This window comes from Mastigoproctus giganteus, chromosome 14 (assembly GCF_048544385.1).
Source record: "Mastigoproctus giganteus isolate SK-2022 chromosome 14, ASM4854438v1, whole genome shotgun sequence".
Classification (NCBI taxonomy): domain Eukaryota; kingdom Metazoa; phylum Arthropoda; class Arachnida; order Uropygi; family Thelyphonidae; genus Mastigoproctus; species Mastigoproctus giganteus.
The window spans coordinates 91401722-91424331 of NC_143588.1; the positions used below are offsets into that span (position 1 = coordinate 91401722).

Here is a 22610-nt window from a genome sequence, read left to right on the forward strand (position 1 = left end):
CTCTTTTAAACTTTTTTTGATATCATCAGCCATAATTTCTATCCGTCGGACAGTAGTACGTCTCGACAAATGAATATTCTCAAAGTCTTTTTTGTTTTCAGGACATATTATACTTGCAACATCCAGCAGACATTCTTTGATAAATTCTCCTTCACCAAATGACTTAGAATGCTTCACAATTTTTTCACTTACCCCACAAAGTTGGCTTTGACAATGCTGTGGTGCTGCGTTCTTTGCTTGTTGGACATTTGCTGCTGGGTATCCAAGTTCTTCTTCAACTTCTGTATTTCATCTTTTCGTAGCTGTCCATCAATTTTTTGGCGATACGCATGTCTCGAAGTAAAGTGTCTCTTCAAGTTGTATTCTTTGTTGACAAATACGGATTCATCGCACAGCAAACATACAGGAAATCCTTTATTCAGAATAAAATAATAATCCTCCGTCCAGTTGTCTTGAAATTGACGATTCTCTGCGTCTACTTTTCTTTTTTTTGACATAATCCTGATATTGTCCCAAATTTATAAGCGATATTCAGAACTGTCAAACAAACTGTCTTCTACACCGCAGGCACTGAACAGAACACAACATCAACGCAGGCACCGAACTGACACGTTGTAACACGTTCACACACGCCGCTAGTCAACGTGAGAAAGAGACCCTGGGTGGGAGAAAACATGGTGTGTTTTGCGCAAGTCATATGACGTCAGCTTAATGTGAGTTAGTAGAACACACCATGTTTTCTCCCGCCATGAATCAGACAAACTTCACTGAAATATATTAGGGCCGGATCAAAAGAAGTAGAGAACCGGATACGGCCGGGGGTTGCTCATATGTGCTCTAAGAGCTGCAGTGTTTGTAAAATTTGTTTACTGAGTGTAGATAAAACAGCCTACGTCATTATGAACACGTAAATTTTAAGTCACACTAATATAGATGGAGTTTGAAAGACTTCCGATGGAGTTCAAAACATTCATGGGATCATTGCACAATTTATTAAGCAATTTACAGTATTGATATTCACAGTGTTCTCAGTACCAGCTTTCAGTCCGTTTCTCGCCGGACCCTTTTTCGGATTTGTCTTTTATATCTCGTGATATAAAAGACAAATCCGAAACAACTCTATATACATTGTTGTTGTTGTAGGGTTTTAGGAGCATCAGCAACTAAGGCCATATTGCTCCGCATATACTGCCTGTAAATTGCATGGTCGATTTTCTGTTTGCTCGACTAAAAAACCCGTGTTTCCGGGAGTAAAACCACTCTACCCCCGCCTGAGACCGACTAACTCAGTCACGTTGTGAAAACGCCGATAAACATTTCTCACGTCATCGACGGAACTCGAACTCAGGTCTTTTCAACGCGGTGTAGGGAGGATGGCAACTCTACCAACTGTGCTACCCATGAAGGACTCTGTATAGTTACAGGTAAGTAGTATGGTCGGTAGATTTCTGCTGTCGGATGGCATTAGTTTCTGTGGTTGTACAGACCTCCACAGAGATTCTGCGACTCATGGTCCTTCCCTGTGCTGGTGATGCAGGCCAGGAGATAGACGGCAATGCTCACCACCGCACAGCATAGCTGGCTGGTCAACAATATGTTAGAGGGTAGCGTTCGTATAGATTGGCCTGCCTACTTCCCCCACGAACACGTTTGGGATGCCATAGGGAAGCGGAAGTGATCCAGACTATCTAGTGACACAGTCATCTGGAAAGAGCACTTACACAAGGCTGCAGACTGATTTAGCAAAAAAACTGATCGATAATTTGATATTATGGATGCATGCATCAATGGCGCGAAGCATGTCTGGGAGGTCGCTAAGGACATACTAAAGTCGCTATCCGTGGATATGCGTTCACAGTGGTGACAAAAACTGCTCCTACAAACTTATAATTCTTCCTTCTGATTCACCATGTTCCTATAAACTGCAATCACTGTTTCACCTTGGAGTTACTTTGAACATTTCGACACACTCTGATCGGAACATAGGCTCGATTATGTCATGAGTTATGATGATGCAAGAAAGCAGCCCTTTTCTGTATCTCTCCTCCCCCAAAAAAAGAAGAAAGGAAAAATTCTCAAGCACTTACACTTCATCCTCGCTAAAAACGACTATCCACTTTCACTTTGAAATTTACCAAACTCTTCTCAACCACCGCTGCAAGTAATTTATTTCAACGATCTGCAACGCTCTGCCTGAAAGTAAACTTTTTCACTCGGAAGGGAGAGGATTTATCCCCCTCTGTACTGAATACTCCTCTTATGGTGTTTATATACATGAACCTTGAAATGGTACTCGGAACTGCTTGTTATCTGTGCGCAATCGAAATGAGCTCTCTTGGGTAGCAAAGTTGGTAGAATCCCCTCACCTCCTTCGGGTGGAGAAGACCTGAGTTCAAGTCCCGTCGATGACGGGAGGAATTTTTATGGCTTTTTTTCATAACGTGGTTGAATTAGTCGGTCTCAGGTGAGGGTTGCATATTTTTACCCTCGGAAATTCGTGTTTTTCGTTAAGCGAACAGCAAGCCGATCAAAGAAAACTCCCAGGGGCTCACATCTGGTGAGTATGGGTTTGGCACACCCAGGATCCTGAGCTGGATGTCATCATTCTTCTCTTTCTTGGTGATTCCTTTCTACTTCTCTCTCTCTCTCTCTCTCTCTCTCTCTCTCAGGGTAATAGGGAAATTTTTTTTTTTTTTTTTTGGCCGGTGCTGCATAAGCCTCAGGCTTCCTTGCACCATATGGCTATTAATAATAATAATAAAAATAATAATGCACACGCAATTACCGACAATATACTCTTCATGGCCTTAACTGTTTTGGCGCATAGCACACACACACACCTCACCTATCAACCTAACATTCATACAAAACATCAACTAAGAGTTTAATGCGTAAACAGGGGTTGAGGTTCTTAGAGTGATTATTAGTTGGGCTCAGGTGAGGATAGCAAGGTTCCCCTTCACACCGGAAACTTTTCCTATTTTCCGTTCAGGAAAGCGTGCAAACAGACCAGAGAACATACGCAATTTATGGACATAATGGGTAGATGAGATTGTTCTCGAGTGACCCTAATGTGGCAGTTATACGAACGAACTACAAACGAAGCTCAGGTTACATAGGTTAGCAGCGGCGGCGCATAAATCAAGCATCGCGAACCGCAGTCAGCAGTCCAGCATTTCCTGTGCAATGAACGCCGTAATTTGTCCCAGGGCCTATCTTACCCCTAGGCAAACAAGTTCTAGCGCTCCTAAAACCATGAGGCCCTGTCCCCTCGAACCATAAAACAAAATTTTGTATTCACAATATAAAAAAACACAAAATTCTACCATAATGCCCTCTGCCGCTGCGAGAATAATAAAAGTACGGATAAGGAGACGCCAACTTTCTTCCTCGGCGATTACGGCCGCACAGAACGCCTTCTTCCGGAAACTATCTTCGTATTCTTTCCGCACAATTTTGCTTTAGCCATCAGTGAGTCCGCTGGAATCTAGATAAGTGCACGAACCACTAACTCCTGGCATTGCTGCTGTGAAGGGTCTATTGTATATACCACGTTTGTATACAATAGAGATTATTGCTACTTGTGTGTGAATGCTTGTATATACCAGTGGAGTTATCGGACTTTAGCCCAGATGTCCCAATTTTTTCCTGTCCGCGACCCCATGACAATCACACGCGACCTCATATATATGTCCTTTGAATGCGCCCGTGCCATGACTTCACTAAACGGCACCGAAACCTATTCATTTATCATTATCATTATTACTATTAATCCAAAAGCATTCATAATAAACATTTTTATGGACATAATGGCTACCGTAGATGGGGAAATCTTTACCGGGTCCCAAAAATACTTTTGCCTAGGATCCACATATCCTCAAATTCGGCCCTGATTGGTCAACAGAATAGTGGCAATCGGTTCTATGGAGTGACGAATCACGCTGTTTCCCCTACTCCAATCAGATGGGCGAGTGTAGGTGGGAAGATGCTTGTAGAACGTCTGCTGCCGGATTGTATTGTAAAAACAATGAAGTTCGGAGGAGGAGGGTTATGGAGTGGCGCTGTTTCTCGTTGTATTGTTTATGATCATTGGTGATTATGTGCTGGGAACCAAGAAAACCAGTGCCTATCTTAAAATTTTGGACAGTTCCATGCTTCCACAATGTGGTACTTCTTTGGCACAGACCCTTGAAATAATCAAGAGTGCACCAAAAAAACAAAAGTTGAAATTGGCAGTGCAGAGCGCCGATTTGAGCCCTTGGAACACCTATTGGATGAGTTGGAACGTAAGTCGAGTGGCTGACCAGCATGTCCTGCTTCGGGAGTCCAATTTTGCATTGTTCTGTAGAAATAATGGATGGTTATATATAATATCTTTATTGCAATCAGTGACAATAAATGAAAATTTTACATAACAGCAACAATGCTAGGGGTTTAACATAAAAAGGTGTAAGACAGGAAAAAACAAGTTGTAAACATGGAAAATGTGAAAATAGTTTTTTTTTTTTTTTTTGTAATGGCAATATGCCGATCAAGGAAAAACAATAACAGCCACTCAGCTGAAGAAGAAAGCTGCTCTCTGATGATACGTCTTCTGAAGGATTTGTCTTCAATGTTTCTTGTAGTCAACATCCATCTCCTGTACGTTTTGGAGCATTTCCATTGGAAGGAATCTGTTGTCCTTCCTGAGCCTCCACGCCACGGACTGTAAAGAATGGAGGGTTATTAATTTCGGGGGGATTATCCAATTACACATCTCCCTAAAAAGCGAGGGTTAGGGGTTGGTGGAAAGCCTACCCAGGAGGCTGGAGTGTATCATAGCGGCCAAAGGGACACCAACAGGCTATTGAAGTGAATAACAATGACTTCAGTGTGACACCGATATGTGTACGCTTACTTTTGGAGGGTAGTGTATTTTACGTGCTACTCAAAAGTACTTACAGTAATTATTTTAGTTAGTTAATTAACTCTATGTAGATAATATTAATTAATTATTTATTTCTATCTATTTTTTTTTTTTTATTTATTTATCTCGTCATTTTTTATTTCGTTACAACATCGGCCTTCGATATTATTAGTAAAGAAACAGTTTATAATTTTTTTTTATTTGCGTTTTATGATTTAAATCTTTTAAAATAATCCTTTCAAGTTCGCAAATAATTGTTCGGACGTCATTAACAGATTTCGGATTTCTCCTCCTTTACTCTGTCTCCTTTATATCTTTATTTAAATATACTGTATATTTAAGAAGCACTTAACCGCAGGCACACGGTAGCGCTGTAAGTTATCTTTCGATGTACCTGAACGCTAGTGACGTCAGAAATCCATCGTGATGATTCATTTTTCCCTTCTTTTCAAGCGTTATTAGAATGTTTTCCCTGGGCACACAGAGTTTAAAATAACTCACAAATCAGGGTTTAAAAGGGACGGTTGAACAGGCGAGTAAACGAATTGTTAGGTGCAGAAGCATTAAATCATGTTTTGTTTAAACAGAATTTGTTATTAAAAGTCACGCAACCATTTGCTAGAGATCGCAAAACACGTCATTCTGTACATATTAAGAGACTGATTATAAGCTAAAATCTCTGTGTTCTATGAATGCCATTCTAGTTGATAAGTTTGCTTTTTAATATTTTGCTCAACTTTCAGGCTGTTAAACTTCCAAAAATTTTCCACCCAGTCAGGACTGGATTTTGGTGTTCATTGGCCCTAGGCACTTTTATTTCGAAATGTGCTAAAACAAGGGGGTAAAATGTTTCTTTTATTTTAACACTTTGACTGCAAATCATGTCAATTAACTTGACTCACGTTTCAACTATGTATAATAAATGATAAACCACTTCAATTGACAGAGCGACCATCATGTAGATTTTTCTAGTTTCGAGAACAGTCACTAGATAGCTTATGCATATTGAATTGAAGCTCCTAGAGCCGATTGTGCACATGTTTTCTCAAGTTCGGCTTTCGTTAGTCACAGTAAAAAGAGTGAGCTATTTTTTTTTTTTTTTTTTAATTTTTGTCTTCCTTTGTAGGCCCCAGGCACTGTGCCTGTGGTGCCTAATGGGAAATCCGGCTCTGCACTCAATATGTTAAAATGGACAGGGGCTTAAGAGATTATAACCCCACTTCCACTCCACCCTATATGATAAAAATAACATGGAATATTTTAACATTACATGATGATTATAGCTTATTGATTCCCCAGAACACTGCTTTAGTATTCTGGGGAATCAATAAGCTATAATCACCCCCCACTCCTAGAAAATCCTGTGACTAAACCTGTACCCAATTAGAGCACTTTGTTAGTTGTGTCATCTAAATGTTAAAACCAATGATAACTGGTGTATATTAATTTGTTTTGCATGTGTTCATAAACTTTTCAAAAAAAATAAAAATAAAATAAAGATTCAAATATTGTAAAGGCAGAAGCATTACAATATTTAAGTCTTGTATTTATCAATGTTAAACTTCAACTCATTTCTCAGCCCGTCTGTCTGATTTTTCTAGATCTTTTTTCTGTAGCTTACATCGATTACTGTAGCCTAACTTGATCACCCTGCCAAACTTTGTATCATCTGAAAACTTAGACATTAAACCTTATATACTTTCATCAATATCATTAACAAATATAGGAAACAACAATGGGCTTAGCACTGAACCATGAGGGACTCCACTAATAACCTTAGTCTGCAAAGAGCATGTCCATTAATAACTACTCTCTTCCTTCACCCACTCAATCATCCCTTTATCCATAGCAGCAACGTTCCCTTAATACCACACTGCTTCAATTTATGCAACAGTCTTTTATGTGCAACAGTATCAAAAGCTTTCCTGAAATCCAAGTATATGATATCAAAATTATTTTTTGCATCCAGTCCGGTTTCTTTGTTTCTGCATCACAGCATCCAATGAGGTTGGTCAGAGAAGATGGCCTCTTAACAAATCTATGCTATAACTGCAGCATAATTGCATTCCTGTCTAGATGGTTCTGCATTACTTCTTTGACTTGGTTGTTCATTCTGCAAAACAGAAATAGACAAACCAGTATACATAATTTTAAGAATACAGCTAATTTACATGCACAGTTACTGCTGGGTTGGCAGGTTGTTGTTCCATCCGAATCATTTATCGAGTCATGGCCAGAGCCGGAACTAGGCAATTCAATGCCTGGGACAAAAGTAATATAAGTATGCACCCGTTATATGCAAGTAGTCAATCTTTATGAATTTATAAAAATTACTATTGCAGTGATTTATAATTTGCATATCTTTCCATGCATTAAAATAATTTTCCTCCTAATGATATTTATTCAGTCAATGGGAGAAGAGAGATGTGGGTTATGTGGTAATACGTAACAAATACAAAAATACGTAACAGAAGCTTGTTTTACCACAGTAAAATGTTTAATCATGGTCACACGCTATGTTTACCTAACATGACCACACAGTACCATTCTTGATTTCCATATGTAATGTATTTATTTAAATAAACTAAATGCAACGAGGCACAATATTTTAAGAGTTTCAGATTCTATATCAATATAATATCAGTGTAGATATGCCATAGACAACTCTTAAAGAAAAACTACGATCGATGTGTGAAAAGCACCCACCGATGAAAAGCCAGCAAGCTTTGAAACGGTGCCATCTGGGTGATGGTGCCCACTGAGAATAAGTGACAATAGTCTTATCTATTAGTGAAGCATTACTTATTCAAGATAGTGCAATACATGGTAACTCGTGAAGGATGAGCACAATATGAGATACAGAGGAAATGATGCTTTTCACACTACGATCGTAGTTTTTCTTTAAGAGTTGTCTATGGTGTATCTATATTGATATTATATAGATATAGTAACGTATTTATGTATTCATAGCTGATGAAGAGACACACAAAGAGTCGAAAGCTTCTGTAAGTATTTTATTTTATTTTATCAAAAGAAGCAAGTGCAGCGAGCAGGAAGCAAAGCCCCCTAGTATTTATTAATAAAATAATTTAAATAATACAATGAATATAACCAAACAAAAATATCAAAGAAAAAGAAACTTACAAACATTAATTTATATCTGCAGAGACTTTGTTTCTATATAAATATAAACTACAAAGGAATAAAAAAATCACAGATAGTTTATGTTCATATATCTAGTATAAAATCGTAGAAACAAAATATTGCAAAATATAATATAGAGTACTTTCAACATTATAACCAGTGGCAGCTTGTGACTGATGTTTGGGGGTGCTGCATCTTAAAGTTACATTAAATTGCCTTGGTTATAAGACATACACAGTAATAATAATAAGCAAGTTAAAAATACTACAAAACAACTAGACATTTACCATTAACAGACTTGAATTTTTATTTAAAAACAAAATCCATTCTTCGGTTTTTATTTGTTGAAAATAGATTAATAACTTTTTCATTCAAGTTTGGTGCACTGTTGACCAAGCTTTTCTCTGTTGAAAGCATTGCTTGAGCATTTAGCCTTTCCTGGTTTATAGTGCTCCTTAAAAATGTTTTTATTCTTTTTAATGTCGAATGGCAGCGTTCGGGCTCTGAAGTAGTCATCGGAATGGTCAAAAGAACCTTTATGAATTTTGTACGTTCACCAAGAACTTCAACTAGATTATTTTCTGAGATAAATTTCAGCGAGTCAGTTAATTTGCAATAATTGTGTAGATCATGTCTGCTATAGAAAACTTGTAATTCCATAAGAAGTTTTTCTCTTTCAATCGTGAGATTTGCCTCAGTAGTCTCCCATACTTCCTCCATGGGCATTTTCATATGAAAAATAACAACAAAGTTCTCCTTTTTAAATAATTCAGCAGCAATTAATTGCTTTGTAAAAGAATATCTCTCACCTATGTCAACATTTATATAGTCACATACTTCCTTCGCTTCAATCATGAGTGTTTTTGAAGGATTTTCACAGTACATTGAATTCCTGATTTTTAGAATGGCATTCTTAAAGTTTCCTATATATTCATGTATTTTAACTGCCTCAACTTCTCAAGATTGCATTTGATTATAAATAACCGCCGCGTGAGGCATTATCTGATGGAAAAGTTCTAACCAGAACTCAAATTTTTCATTACTCAAGACGTGCAAAATTCCAGTTGCTTCTGAAATTGTCCTATCTGCGTTTGCTATCACTTGTAGTTCCTCCATGCACTTTTTTAAGGATTCAGAATTTTTGTAAATGCTGTTCACAGTACGTATATTGAAGTTCCATCTTGTAGGGGAAGGTTGGGCAACACGTTGCCCAACCTTCCCCTACAAGATGGAAAAAGCTGTCCATATGCTTTCTGAGAACAGAGAGACGCTGTGGTGATCTCGAGAAAAATGTTGGTATCGACATGAGGTTTGAAAAGAATCTTCTTGAATCTCTGGTACTACTTGCTGCATTTCTCATCATTAGAGTCATTTGGTGTGCATAGCAGTGAATGAAATGTGCATTTTTGTACACTTCTTTTATTTTAGCCTGAACTTCCCCCTTTCTTGCCTTTCATCACACTTGCGCCATCAAATGTCTGAGCAACCAGTTTTTGAGTATTTCCTTCGAGGATTATGTCTAACTGATCTACAATGCACTTCGACATTCCATCTGCCGTTTAGTTTTCCGGAGTGGAAAAACACACAAAAATGTCTCCATTCAGTTTATATCTCAGAACGATTAACATTTGTTTATATTCTGAAACATCTGTTGTGTCATCAGCCATGACAGCTATGAATGAAGCTGCTTTCATTTCTCTTTTTATTTCATCCTGGCATATTTGCAGCAAACAGTCAAGAATATCATTCTGAATAGTTTTTGAAATGCCTTTAAAAGCATTACTTTCTAAATAGTAGTAGTAGTGGCATGTGATGCAAGAAAGCAACTGTATGAGCTTATGCAGCATCAGCCAAAAAAAAAAAAAAAAAAAAAAATAAAATAAAAAAATAATAAAATAAAAAAATCACACCATTCCCTCCAAATACCTGTCCAGTTCCTCCTTAAATTTATTTAACCTGTCAACTTCCACAACGACAGATGGAAGTTTGTTCCAGCAATTAACCACCCGCTGGCTAAAGGCAAATTTCCGCACATCTATTCTACATCTGTCTTTTCTTAATTTGAATTTATGCCCCCTTAGGTTTGTAATCTGAACAAGTGGAAGGATCCCATCAGAATTCAGCGTGCTCAACCCATTCAAGGCCTTATATACCTCAATCAGATCACCGCACAGGTGCCTAGTCTCCAGCCACTGCAATTTGCAGAACTTAAGCCTCTCTTGGTAAGAGGATCCCTTCATTCCCCTCACCAATCTTGTTGCCCTTCTCTGTACACGCTCAAGCAAATCTACATCCTTCCTAAAATGAGGCCTCCAGACCTGTACGCAGTACTCAAGGCGTGGCCTGACCATTGCCTTATACAGAGGGACAATCACCTCCTTCTCCCTGCTAGCAAAATTCCTATATATCATTGACAAAACTCCATGACCTGCCCTGGCAGCCTGTCTGCATTGCTCAGAAAACTTCATATCAGACTGCACAATTACTCCCAGGTCTTTTTCATTTTCTACCACCTTAAGAGTAGTACCACACAGTTGGTACATTTCTCTGGGGTTACTTCTACCCATATGCAGTACTTTGCATTTGTCAAGGTTAAACTTCAGTTGCCACTTCTTAGCCCATCTGCCCAAATTATCTAGATCCTGTTGCAGTAGCACACTGCCATGGTTTAAATGGTTCTTTAAATTGTAATCTAATGTGCAGGCAAAATTTATTAACTCCTGGATTTTTAGAATTGTCTTTTTCGCCATGTCTATGTAAAGGAATTTCAAACTGTCCACAAAATTTAATGCAGTCTATTATTTTAGATAATACTTCCCAATTCTTGGTAACTTTTCTGTTATGTTTGCAGATTGAAAGTCTGTAGGCCTCACTAAGGCCCCACTAGATTACTGGAAAGTCTGTAGGCCTCACTACCACGATTCTTGGTAACTTTTCTGTTATGTTTGCAGATCGAAAGTCTGTAGGCCTCACTAATATTTATGCTTCCTAAAAGCGATAGTGAAATCACATTATCAATATGTTTCTTCAAACTTTCATGTTTTAGAGTTTCTTTTTCCATTCTGTTTATGTTTGTGAAGCCACTTTTTGTCCACATTAAGTCACCTCCAAACAGTAAACATGGGAAAAAAAATGTATTTTTAACTTCGCAACCACAAAGCCAACTTTTCCTTTGGAACCATTCAGTTTTAAAATTGCGAATATATTTCTTATTATTACTTATTCCCCGCTGAGAAATTTGAATCTTTGGTGTGGGGCGGCCTTCTTTTTTAATCGCATTTTTCTCTTGGAGAGATAATTGTGAAAAACTAAGTTGCTGAAGTTTATTCACTGTCACGCGATTTATTTCATGGGGAAGCATGGAGGCAATGATCGAATAAAATTTCACAAAATCATGTGTAGTAGAAATAATGGTGGCACCAGCTGTATGCTAGCTAAATTAGTGCGCTATGAAAATTAATTAATAAAGAAGGTTTTCGGGAATGTTGCTCAAAAAGAAGTTATATTTTAGATAAAATAAGTGTGGGTGAGTGATAGGTTAAGATTTGGGACCTAAAGGTGGTTTTATTTTTCCGACTGTGAACTTTTTTTAAAATGGCTGTCATTATTATTCTTGGGTATAGCAAAACAGGAAATTTCAAGGTCATTAAATTTTAAGGAACTATAATCAGCCACTGGGAATTCTTAGTAGAATAGTTGTGCTACCTGATAGCTTTGACGTAGAAGTTTTCAGGATACCAAATTGTATTTAAAAATACTCACGTGTTGCTGAGTTATACATTATTGGTATTTTCAAGGTCACAGTAATTCTACCGAGTCAGCCATTTAGATGTATCCAGGAGATAAAAGAACTACAGCAGTGCCACCTGCTTGTTCAGTGGTGACTAGAAATTCGGCATAAATTGCATAAAATTATTAAATTGTGACATCACGAGGAAGCTTCACCACTGATTAAGCGCTACTCCATTTATATGGCTGCATCAAGTTTAGTAGATTGGCAGCTTAAATCCCAAACCCAGATAAATGGTGAGGGTTGACATCAGGAAGGGCATCCGGTCATAAAAACTATGCCAAAACCAAAGAATAGATGTGTTCCGGTTAAAGAAGTTAGTCCAGCTAGAGGAGAAGAAGAGAATGTAAATGTTAGAATGGGAACATTGAATGCCGACCCCATATAACGTGGGAAAAGGCGAAGACAAAGAATAAGAAGATGTGTAGTAGAAATAATGTTTTATTTACACATCACCTTATAATATAACTTCAACTTACCAAGTTCAAGCTCAATTCGCAATTAAGCTGTAATCACATAATTACACTGTTGAATGTTGAGTATTGACTTAACACTGATATTATTTAGTTACTTAATGGGAATTTGGGTGAATAACAAAAAGACACCGACATTGTGGCTAAACACCCATCATGGTCAACAATGAAATCTGCACTGCGTGCTTTACAGTGACTTTGATTCGTTTCACCTATAAAAAATGTATATTGGCAAGTTGCAAATATGCTAGTTGCCAATGGCAACCAACTACTAGATATTCACTGGAATGTAAAATGTAGTAGTAGTAGTAGTGGCATGTGATGCAAGAAAGCAACTGTATGAGCTTATGCAGCATCAGCCAAAAAAAAAAAAAAAAAATCACACCATTCCCTCCAAATGCCTGTCCAGTTCCTCCTTAAATTTATTTAACCTATCAACTTCCACAACGACAGATGGAAGTTTGTTCCAGCAATTAACCACCCGCTGGCTAAAGGAAAATTTCCGCACATCTATTCTACGGCTGTCTTTTCTTAATTTGAATTTATGCCCCCTTAGGTTCGTAATCTGAACAAGTGGAAGGATCCCATCAGAATTCAGCATGCTCAATCCATTCAAGGCCTTATACACCTCAATCAGATCTCCGCGCAGATGCCTAGTCTCCAGCCACTGCAATTTGCAAAACTTAAGCCTCTCTTGGTAAGAGGATCCATTCATTCCCCACACCAATCTTGTTGCCCTTCTCTGTACACGCTCAAGCAAATCTACATCCTTCCTGAAATGAGGCCTCCAGACCTGTACGCAGTACTCAAGGTGTGGCCTGACCATTGCCTTATACAGAGGGACAATCACCTCCTTTTCCCTGCTAGCAAAATTCCTATATATCGTTGACAAAACCCCATGACTTGCCCTGGCAGCCTGTCTGCATTGCTCAGAAAACTTCATATCTGACTGCACAATTACTCCCAGGTCTTTTTCATTTTCTACCACCTTAAGTGTAGTACCACACAGTTGGTACGTTACTTTGCATTTGTCAAGGTTAAACTTCAGTTGCCACTTCTTAGCCCATCTGCCCAAATTATCTAGATCCTGTTGCAGTAACACACTGCCATTACTGTCATTAACAACCCTGCCAACCTTTGTATCATCTGCAAACTTCGACACTAAGCCTGATATACCTTCAATATCATTGATAAATATACAAAATAACAGAGGACCCAACACCGAACCCTGTGGGACTCCACTAATAACATTAGTCCACGAAGAGCAGCACCCATTAATTACAACCCTCTGTCTTCTCTCACTCAACCATCCTTTTATCCATTGTAGCAACTTTCCATTAATACCATTCTGCTCCAATTTGTACAGTAGTCTTCCATGCGCAACAGTGTCAAACACTTTCCTGAAATCCAAGTATATGATATCAAAATTATTTTTTGCATCCAGTTCTTTTGTAACCACATCATAATATCCTATCAAATTTGTCAGACAAGACTTCCCTTAACAAACCCATGCTGTGTCTGAATTATTGCTGCAGTCTTGTCTAGATGATCCTGCAATGCATCTTTAACCAGTGACTCCATTATTTTACCCGGTCTGTAATTACTCGTGTCACCCTTCGATCTCCCTTTGTGAATTGGGGATACATTTGCACAGTGAGCCCTATGGTTAATTAAACTTCAAAGTTGGAAATGATTTTGTGTTTTTATTCGTTTATTATTGAAATGATTACTGGAAATAGAAGATGTGCATACTATATGCAGGTCCTGTTAATAAAAATATTCATTGTGTTGCATTGTTCGTGGGTGCCTCCGTAGCCAGGTGGTAAGGAGCAGCAGTGCGTAGCACACGCTTCCTGATTAGACCGGGGTTCGAGCCCGTCACCACCAAATACGGAGGATGCGGAAAGGTCAGGGAATGACCACCGTATATCCTGGAGCAATATGGCCTTAGTTGCTAATGCTCCTAAAAACCAAATAACAAACAAACAAACAGCATTGTTCTTCACAAAATTTCATAACCCCGTTCACTGTATATCTAGATTTAAATAGCTGGGGATGCTCAAATATACTGTATTTTCAGGAACATTTCCTTCACAGTGAAGGCCGCAATGAAAAGTTTCAAAATCTGCCTGGCATTTCATCTTTGGAAAGTTTATTTAATATCTTAATTGCCCTCATTCCCCCCTAATGTTGCTACTGTCACTAATTCTTTGAATACCGTCCAAAATGTCAGAATTACTCAGATATTCAGCTATTGCGACCATATAAACATAGACAGGAGAAATTTACTGAAAGGCGTGGATCACTCATCTCTCCGAAAAACAGATGACTGCTTGGCGGAGTAAAGGGAAACGGCAGCACGGGTTGACCAGAGGTTATTATCTGTGTCGGGAATATGCCTTAATCTTCTGAATGGCTATGGAAAGCAGTTGACTAGCACGACTTCTCGGTATGTGGCATAGGTGGCTACATAGGTTTTACGGGCACCACTTACATTGTGGAACAGTAATCCCTTTAACCCTTAATTCATGCTTTCTAATTGCCTAAAAACCAAAGGTGGGAACAGTACGTACAAAGTTAAGTCTCTTGTAATCCATTCGTTATATAGAAATTTTCTTTGTTCTACGGAAACTGTTTTAAATGTAACTACCAAGAGGAATTCAAAAATATTCACTATAAAGGAGGTCGTTAAACAGAGGCTTAACTGAAATTAAATCAAAAATGAAGCAATTTTAAAATGCATAACTGATCAAGTGCACCCTTAAAATGTTGTGCCTGGGGCTTGGGCCCTGCTCGCCCCACCGTAGTTCCATCTCTGGTCATGGCTATCAGTCAGTGACCCAAATTTACTGTTAGCCATGGTGACAATCACTGCCTGGTCACATGAAGGGATCCCATCTATGTGCACAATGTTTCAATGCGTCATGGCCTTAGTTGCCTTAGTGTAAATTGAACCAACACAACTACATCACATGATTTTAGTAATGTTGTCTTCAAAGACCTTATCACATGCATTCACAGGAATAATTGCTGGATGTGTATTTGTTGAAAAAAATTCATCTCTGATATGTGGATTGAAGTTTTATAACTTCCTCAAGATTTATTACTACTTATTTTTAAATTTATTTAATGTTCAGTAGATGTGTATGGGATTCTCATATTATTTCTCACATTTATGAGACTTCACATTCATGAAAATTCTTTTATTTCAGCCAAAGATGACGAATGTAGTGAGCCACCGACAGTTGAAAATGCTACGCCCTCAGAGAGTGAAGGACCATATCCTGTTGAAATGCAGGTTACTTACACTTGCAATTATGGCTATCTGACAGATGAACAGGAAGCTGTCATTCAGTGTGTGAAGTTGGGAAGACACAACAAACCCCAGTGGACCAAACTCTCACTATCCTGTCGACGTAAGTATTTAGAAAGAATGCACAGAGGCTTTTTTATTTAATTGCCTACCATTATAACACATTATAAAGGTAGGCAGTTGACTAAATTGTGAAAGTTTTTTAAGTAATTTTTTAATAATTAGCACTTAGTATGGTATTTGTCGTTTCAAAATCCATAAGTTAATAACTCTGGATGTTTTAATTTTTGCTGGATATTGTGTAATTTATCCCCTGACCATTTTTCCAGCCATGGAAAAATGAACTTTGCCTTCATATATGTACTTCACTGTTGGTATGTATATCTTTGGCAGTAAAGAGTTATTTATTTATTTACTGATTTATTGTGTTGTTGATAAGGGTGGATCTGGGGGAGGGTATAATTTGCACTCCTCCAAAGTTTTAAGCAATTTTCATTTTCAGATTTTGTAGCATTATAAATTTGCTAATTAACTCTTCTGCTCATTTGTTTTTTGGTAATTATCATAAAACTACAGATAGAATATTTGAATAGATTGTTTAATCTGTATGATATTCATGATTAAAAAATTCAGTTGAAAAAAGAAGCATACATAAAAAATTTATTTATTTATATTCGACATGGGGAGAAGTCATTGTTTCATTAATGGATGATGTTAGAAATGCTGGCTACAAATTTCAACCAGTATCTCTTATGTGTATTCATGGGTATCAAGAGCCATTTCATTTTTTCATTTATTGAGTAAAGTGGCCCCTAGCCAAAAAAAAAAAAAAAAAACCTTTTCCCTCCATTTCTTCTTTTTTTATAGTTTCCAAGGTAAGGGCCCTTTATATGATGTCCAGGCCTGTGACAGCCAGTCTCATAAAATCTATGAAAGGTCATCAATGCATCTTGCTATGCATTAATGACCTTTCATAAATTCCTGCCTATTTAGACAAATTGGCCAAATGTGAATAACTAATTTATCCAGGTAGTGGTACTTATGGACTAGCACTACCAAACAAGATAGTTTCGGTAGAATTTCTTTTTCTTCAGATTTCCTGTAAACTGTTCTGTTTTGTTCTAATTAATTATCTGAAAATGGTGAGTGAACTTATTTCTCTGAAGTATTTATGACCAATGTTGGCTTACTAGTGGCTGTTACAGATTTTATCATTTTAAAATTATTTTTCAAAAAGAGAATTTTGTATTAAATCTGCTACAGCATTCAGTTCTCACATAAAGTTTTGCAATATTTTTACAAGTATGGAAGGGGCAGGGGCATTGCCATGCAACAAGAACCAGCTGCCTTTCTCTTGAAATTGCAGCCTCACCTGGGAAATGCAGTTCAATAGCCTTTGAAGCACCTGTACATAGAACGTAGCATTGACTCTCTCCTATTCATGTATATATTCCTTGTGAATCACACCAGCATTGTCTCAGCCCTGGACTTCCGTAAACAAAACTTTTTTGGGCTTTGGACATAACTCCATTGCATGCTCTGACATTTTGTCTCTGGGATGTATTGAAACACACAACACTCATCTCCAGTGACAATACAGTTGAGGATATTAGGATTGTCTTGACAAGTCTGGATGAAGGCTTTGCATGATGACACTTCATTGCTTCTACTCATCCATGAGGTCGGCAATGTAAATTTTGCACAGACCTTCCTTTTCTCTAAATCATCATGCAGAGTTTGATGAATTGTCTCCTTATTCATATCCAACTCATCAGCCATCATTCATGATGATCTCTTGCTGCAATTTCCCGAACACTTGCAACTCTGTCCTCATTTGGAGAGGTTGATGGATGCCAACTTCTTGAGTTATCGCGAACATCCTCACATCCATGTTTGAACCACTTATACCATTCAAACGCACTGTTTATGGTGATGAAACAATAGCATTTCATATGTTTCTGTTGCAGATTTTCCCAGTTTAAAGCAAAATTTGATATTTGTTTGTTGTGCCATTGCAAAATTGGGAACATTAATGCTACTAATGATTTTGTAATAACTGAGAGCAAAGTGGAAATTAATGTTCCCAATTTTGCAATGGCACAATTGGGAACATTAATGCTACTAATGAAACTGTTTTTTACTTTTCATCTGTCAGCCTACTAGAGAGTCTCCCTACAACCATCTGTTGGAGGAAGTTTGAACAACAACATACATATACCACTTCCATTTATTTTCAAACTCATTGAACATGACTGCAACAGTACCCATCTGAGAACTTTATTGCCACACCTCATATAGAATTAAAGTTCCCATTATATGAATGTAATTGAATATATATATTCAATTAGTATTTATGAATTGTTAAATAGTTGTAGTTTTCTAATATTGATAAATTCACAAATACTAGCAAATATCATCCCAAAATGGACCAATACAAAGTGAATGTGATGAATGTTTTTTTTTTTTGTGACTACCTCATAGAGAGAGGAAAAAATAAAAGTCATATAGACAGCTACATCATGTCGAGAAAGTAAAATTAAGTAAAAAAAAAAAAAGTAAAAAAAAATTAAGTAAGTAAAAAAAGTAAAAAAATATCATTTTATACTCACAGCCAGAGGAGTTCACTATTTTATCATAATAAATAAATCAGAGGAAACAGTTAAAGAATGAGTCATGCATCTTTTGTGGTAGCTACAACTTTGATCTTTCAATATCTATGACAGTATATGTTGGCACAGCCAGTCCCGATGATTAAAAAAAAACCTTGGATAGTATTTAAAATCTTGGCCAGACATCACTGGACATGTCCAGGAATCAGGGTAACCTTATGAATATAGTGACTAAGAATTATTTAAGAATGAACAAAATAAGTTATTGACATTTTTACAAGAAGCACAATGATATCTAACAATAGTAAACAAGCTAGTATAAACTATTTCAGTTGTATAATTATTTTTAAAAATATTCATATAACTGAAATAGTTATATTGAAAATCTTTTTGAAAAATTTTAATGATTTTTATTATCATTAGTACATCTACATCTTGTAGATTCTATGATTTATTCATGGTTCTATTTTGTCTTTCTCATTAAGATGTTCTATGTTTTGTTACAGCTACATCTTGTGGTGATCCAGGTTCTGTGGTGGACAGTCAGAGAGTTGGATCCCTTTTTACTTTTCCTAACAGGGTGCAATATATTTGTCACGAAGGATACAAACTTATAGGCCAATCTCAGAGATTTTGCACAGCATTAGGGTCATGGACAGGTAGACTTCCTAAATGCAAAAGTAAATATCACTGTTTTATTTTGAATAATAGAAATTTTTGCAATTCAAATTTACAATATTTTTAATTGAATGAATATTGAATTCCATGGACAAGTTCAGAAAAAAACAGTACTGAATATTGTCAGAATTTTGAATTAAAAACTTTGAAACATGGTAATTGCACATATATTTCATGTATATTTAAAACATGGCCTGTATTTCCTGCATGTAATGTCCAGTATTTCATATAATTTTCAAATATTGATCCTAATTACTGCAATATAATATTAACACGTTCGCTGCCAGAACACAAAAATAAAGAAACCACTAGGTGGCAGTGATCACAGTATGCTGATGTGGGATTTACTTAAAGATTTAATTACCATCAGGGGTAAAGGAAAGGGTTTTTGCTTCCGTAAAGGTGAGTACGGTGGTCTCGGACAGTTTTTAAATTCTGTACAGTGGGATCAACTGACGATGTTACCAACAGTAAATTCCAAGTGGGAAGCATTCAAGGAATTAATCATGGATGCTACTAAAAGCCTATTAAGAAATATTGTTCAAGGTTTAGGCCTAAATGGTTATCAAATGAACTAATGAGACTCGTAACAGACAAGAAAAATGCATGGGATGCATATAAATTATCAAGTGGCTCAGAAGCCTATGGCAGATATAAGCTAGTTTGTAATCAGGTCACAAAGGAGGTTAGGCAGGCGAAGGCAGATTACGAGAAATCTTTTGGCAAAAGATGCTAAGAAAAACAGCAAGGATTTCTTTACTTATATAAACTCTAAAAGGAAGGGGTTGAATCTGATTGGTCCACTTGACATTGATGGTTCGACTGTTGATGATCCTGCTCAGATAGCAAACAAACTGAATGAGTATTTTGCATCTACATTCACACGTGAGGAATTATTAAGGTTTGAAAATGGCAGAAGGTTATCAAATTGTAGCAGGGTACTTAATTATTTTGTAATAACTGAGAGCAAAGTGGAGGAGAAATTGTTGAAGTTAAACATAAGAAAAGCACCTGGGGTGAATGGGATCTATCCAGTTATATTAAAGGAGGCAGGAAACCAACTAAGCAAACCCTTAGCCATAATTATGAGAGCATCCTTGGACTCAGGGGAGATTCCCATGGACTGGAGATGTACAAATGTATCCCCAATTCACAAAGGGGGATCAAAGGGTGACACGAGTAATTACAGACCAGTTAGTTTAACTTCTGTTCCGGGTAAAATAATGGTTTGACTGTTAAAGATGCATTGCAAGATCATCTAGACAAGACTGCAGCAATAATTCAGACACAGCATGGGTTTGTTAAGGGAAAGTCTTGTCTGACAAATATGATTGGTTATTATGTTGTGGTTACAAAGGAACTGGATGCAAAAAGTAATTTTGATATCATATATTTGGATTTCAGGAAAGCTTTTGACACTGTTGTGCATGGAAGACTACTGTACAAATTGGAGCAGAATGGTATTAAGGGTAAGTTGCTACAATGGATAAAAGGATGGTTAAGTGGGAGAAGACAGAAGGTGGTAATCAATTGGTGCTGCTCTTCGTGGACTAATGTTATTAGTGGAGTCCCACAGGGTTCGGTGTTGGGTCCACTGTTGTTTTGTATATTTATCAGTGATATTGATGAAGGTATATCAGGCTTAGTGTCGAAGTTTGCAGATGATACAAAGGTTGACAGGGTTGTTAATGACAGTAATGGTAGTGTGCTACTGCAACAAGATCTAGATAATTTGAGCAGATGGGCTAAGAAGTGGCAACTGAAGTGGCAACCTTGACAAATGCAAAGTACTGCATATGGGTAGAAGTAACCCGAGAGAAAAATACCAACTGTGTGGTACTACACTTAAGGTGGTAGAAAATGAAAAAGACCTGGGAGTAATTGCACAGTCAGATATGAAGTTTTCTGAGCAATGCAGACAGGCTGCCAGAGCAGGTCATGGGGCTTTGTCAATGATATATAGGAATTTTGCTAGCAGGGAAAAGGAGGTGATTGTTCCTCTGTATAAGGCAATGGTCAGGCCACGCCTTGAGTACTGCGTACAGGTCTGGAGGCCTCATTTTAGAAAGGATGTTGATTTTCTTGAGCATGTACAGAGAAGGGCAACAAGATTGGTGAGGGGAATGAAGGGATCCTCTTACCAAGAGAGGCTTAAGTTCTGCAAATTGCAGTGGCTGGAGACTAGGCACCTGCGTGGTGATCTGATTGAGGTGTATAAGGCCATGAATGGGTTGAGCACGCTGAATTCTTCCACGTGTTCAGATTACGAACCTAAGGGGGCATAAATTCAAATTAAGAAAAGACAGATGTAGAATAGATGTGCGGAAATTTGCCTTTAGCCAGCGGGTGGTTAATCGCTGGAACAAACTTCCATCTGTTGTTGTGGAAGTTGATAGGTTGAATAAATTTAAGGAGGAACTGGACAGGCATTTGTAGGGAATGGTGTGATTTTTTTTTTTGGCTGATACTGCATAAGCTCATACACTTGCTTTCTTGCATCACATGCCACCACCACCACCACTACTACTACTACTACTACAATAAAACAATGGGATGATCTGTGCAATTTCTATTCTTATTTTTCTTGGTTGGATTATTGTTTTAAGTCTTTTGATATCAATGTTTACTCAGATCGTGTCAGTGAAATTATTCATGTAAGTATGAAATACTTTATTCCAACTTTATATACTCTATACTTTATTCCAACTCTATACTTTATTCACCCTAAAATCACACCCTTTATCAAAACGTTGGTTTTTCAATTAAGGTTGATCAAGATAAGAATGTTTCATTAGCATTTGCAGAGGCATATGATGCAAGAAAGCAAGCTTGCCGACCGAGCTAGCCAGGTGGGTAAAGTGCCTGCCTGGCAACCCAAAGGTCATGGATTCGAATCCTGCCGTGGGCTTGGATCAGAGTAAAATGCAAAAACTTTGGGAGGTGCATTATGGCCACAGAAGCCAATGCGGCAACAACTAACAAAAAAAAAAAAAAAAAAAAAAGCAAGCTTATGCAGCATCAGCCAAAAAAAAAAAAACCCTTCCTATTTCACTCATCCATTTGCTCCAAACATTTATCCAGTTCTTCCTTGAAATTTATTTAAACTACCAAATTCCACAGTGACAGATGGAACTTTGTTCCGGCAATCAGTTATCCGCTGGCTAAAGGCAAATTTCTGCGCATGTATTCTACAACTGTCTTTCCTCAGTTTGAGTTTATGTCCCCTCAGGTTTGTAATATAAGCAAGGGGAAGAATCCAATCAGCATTGAACTTGCTCAAACCATTCAAAGCCTTATACACCTCAATCAGCTCACCTCGTAGGTGCCTAGTCTCCAGATGCTGCAATTTGCAGAACTTAAGCCAATAGTGAAATTATAGTATCCTTATAATACCGTGATAAATCTGACTAAAAAATGAATAGCAAATGCTTAGAAAACGGTACTCACCTTGTATAAATCTGCAATAAAATTTTTTGGTAGATGGTGGTTAAATTTAGGTTGAAAGAAGCATTAAATAGAACTAAGGCGGGGAATGGGATGAAAATATTTTAAACAGATTTTAAAATGAGCGCAAGGAAGTAGAAATGCAGATCTCCAATCCTTGGTTGTCATAAAGAGGTTAAAAGACGTAAATGAAAAATGAAAAAAAGAGAGAAGACCGGTGGTGCCAATAGTCGTTACGATGGACTTTCGTGAG

The 22610-nt window shown here is 37.4% G+C and overlaps 1 protein-coding gene across 2 annotated transcripts in view; it reads left to right on the forward strand.

Annotated features, from left to right (window-relative positions):
• Positions 1 to 22610, forward strand: part of LOC150075350 (sushi, von Willebrand factor type A, EGF and pentraxin domain-containing protein 1-like) — a 253397-nt gene that overhangs the window by 9555 nt on the left and 221232 nt on the right. For both annotated transcript variants that reach the window (XM_090388279.1, XM_090388280.1), the window contains exons 2-3: positions 15526 to 15729; positions 18742 to 18915. In XM_090388279.1, the coding sequence (XP_090244405.1) occupies positions 15526 to 15729; positions 18742 to 18915 (378 nt within the window). The remainder of the gene's footprint in view (positions 1 to 15525; positions 15730 to 18741; positions 18916 to 22610) is intronic.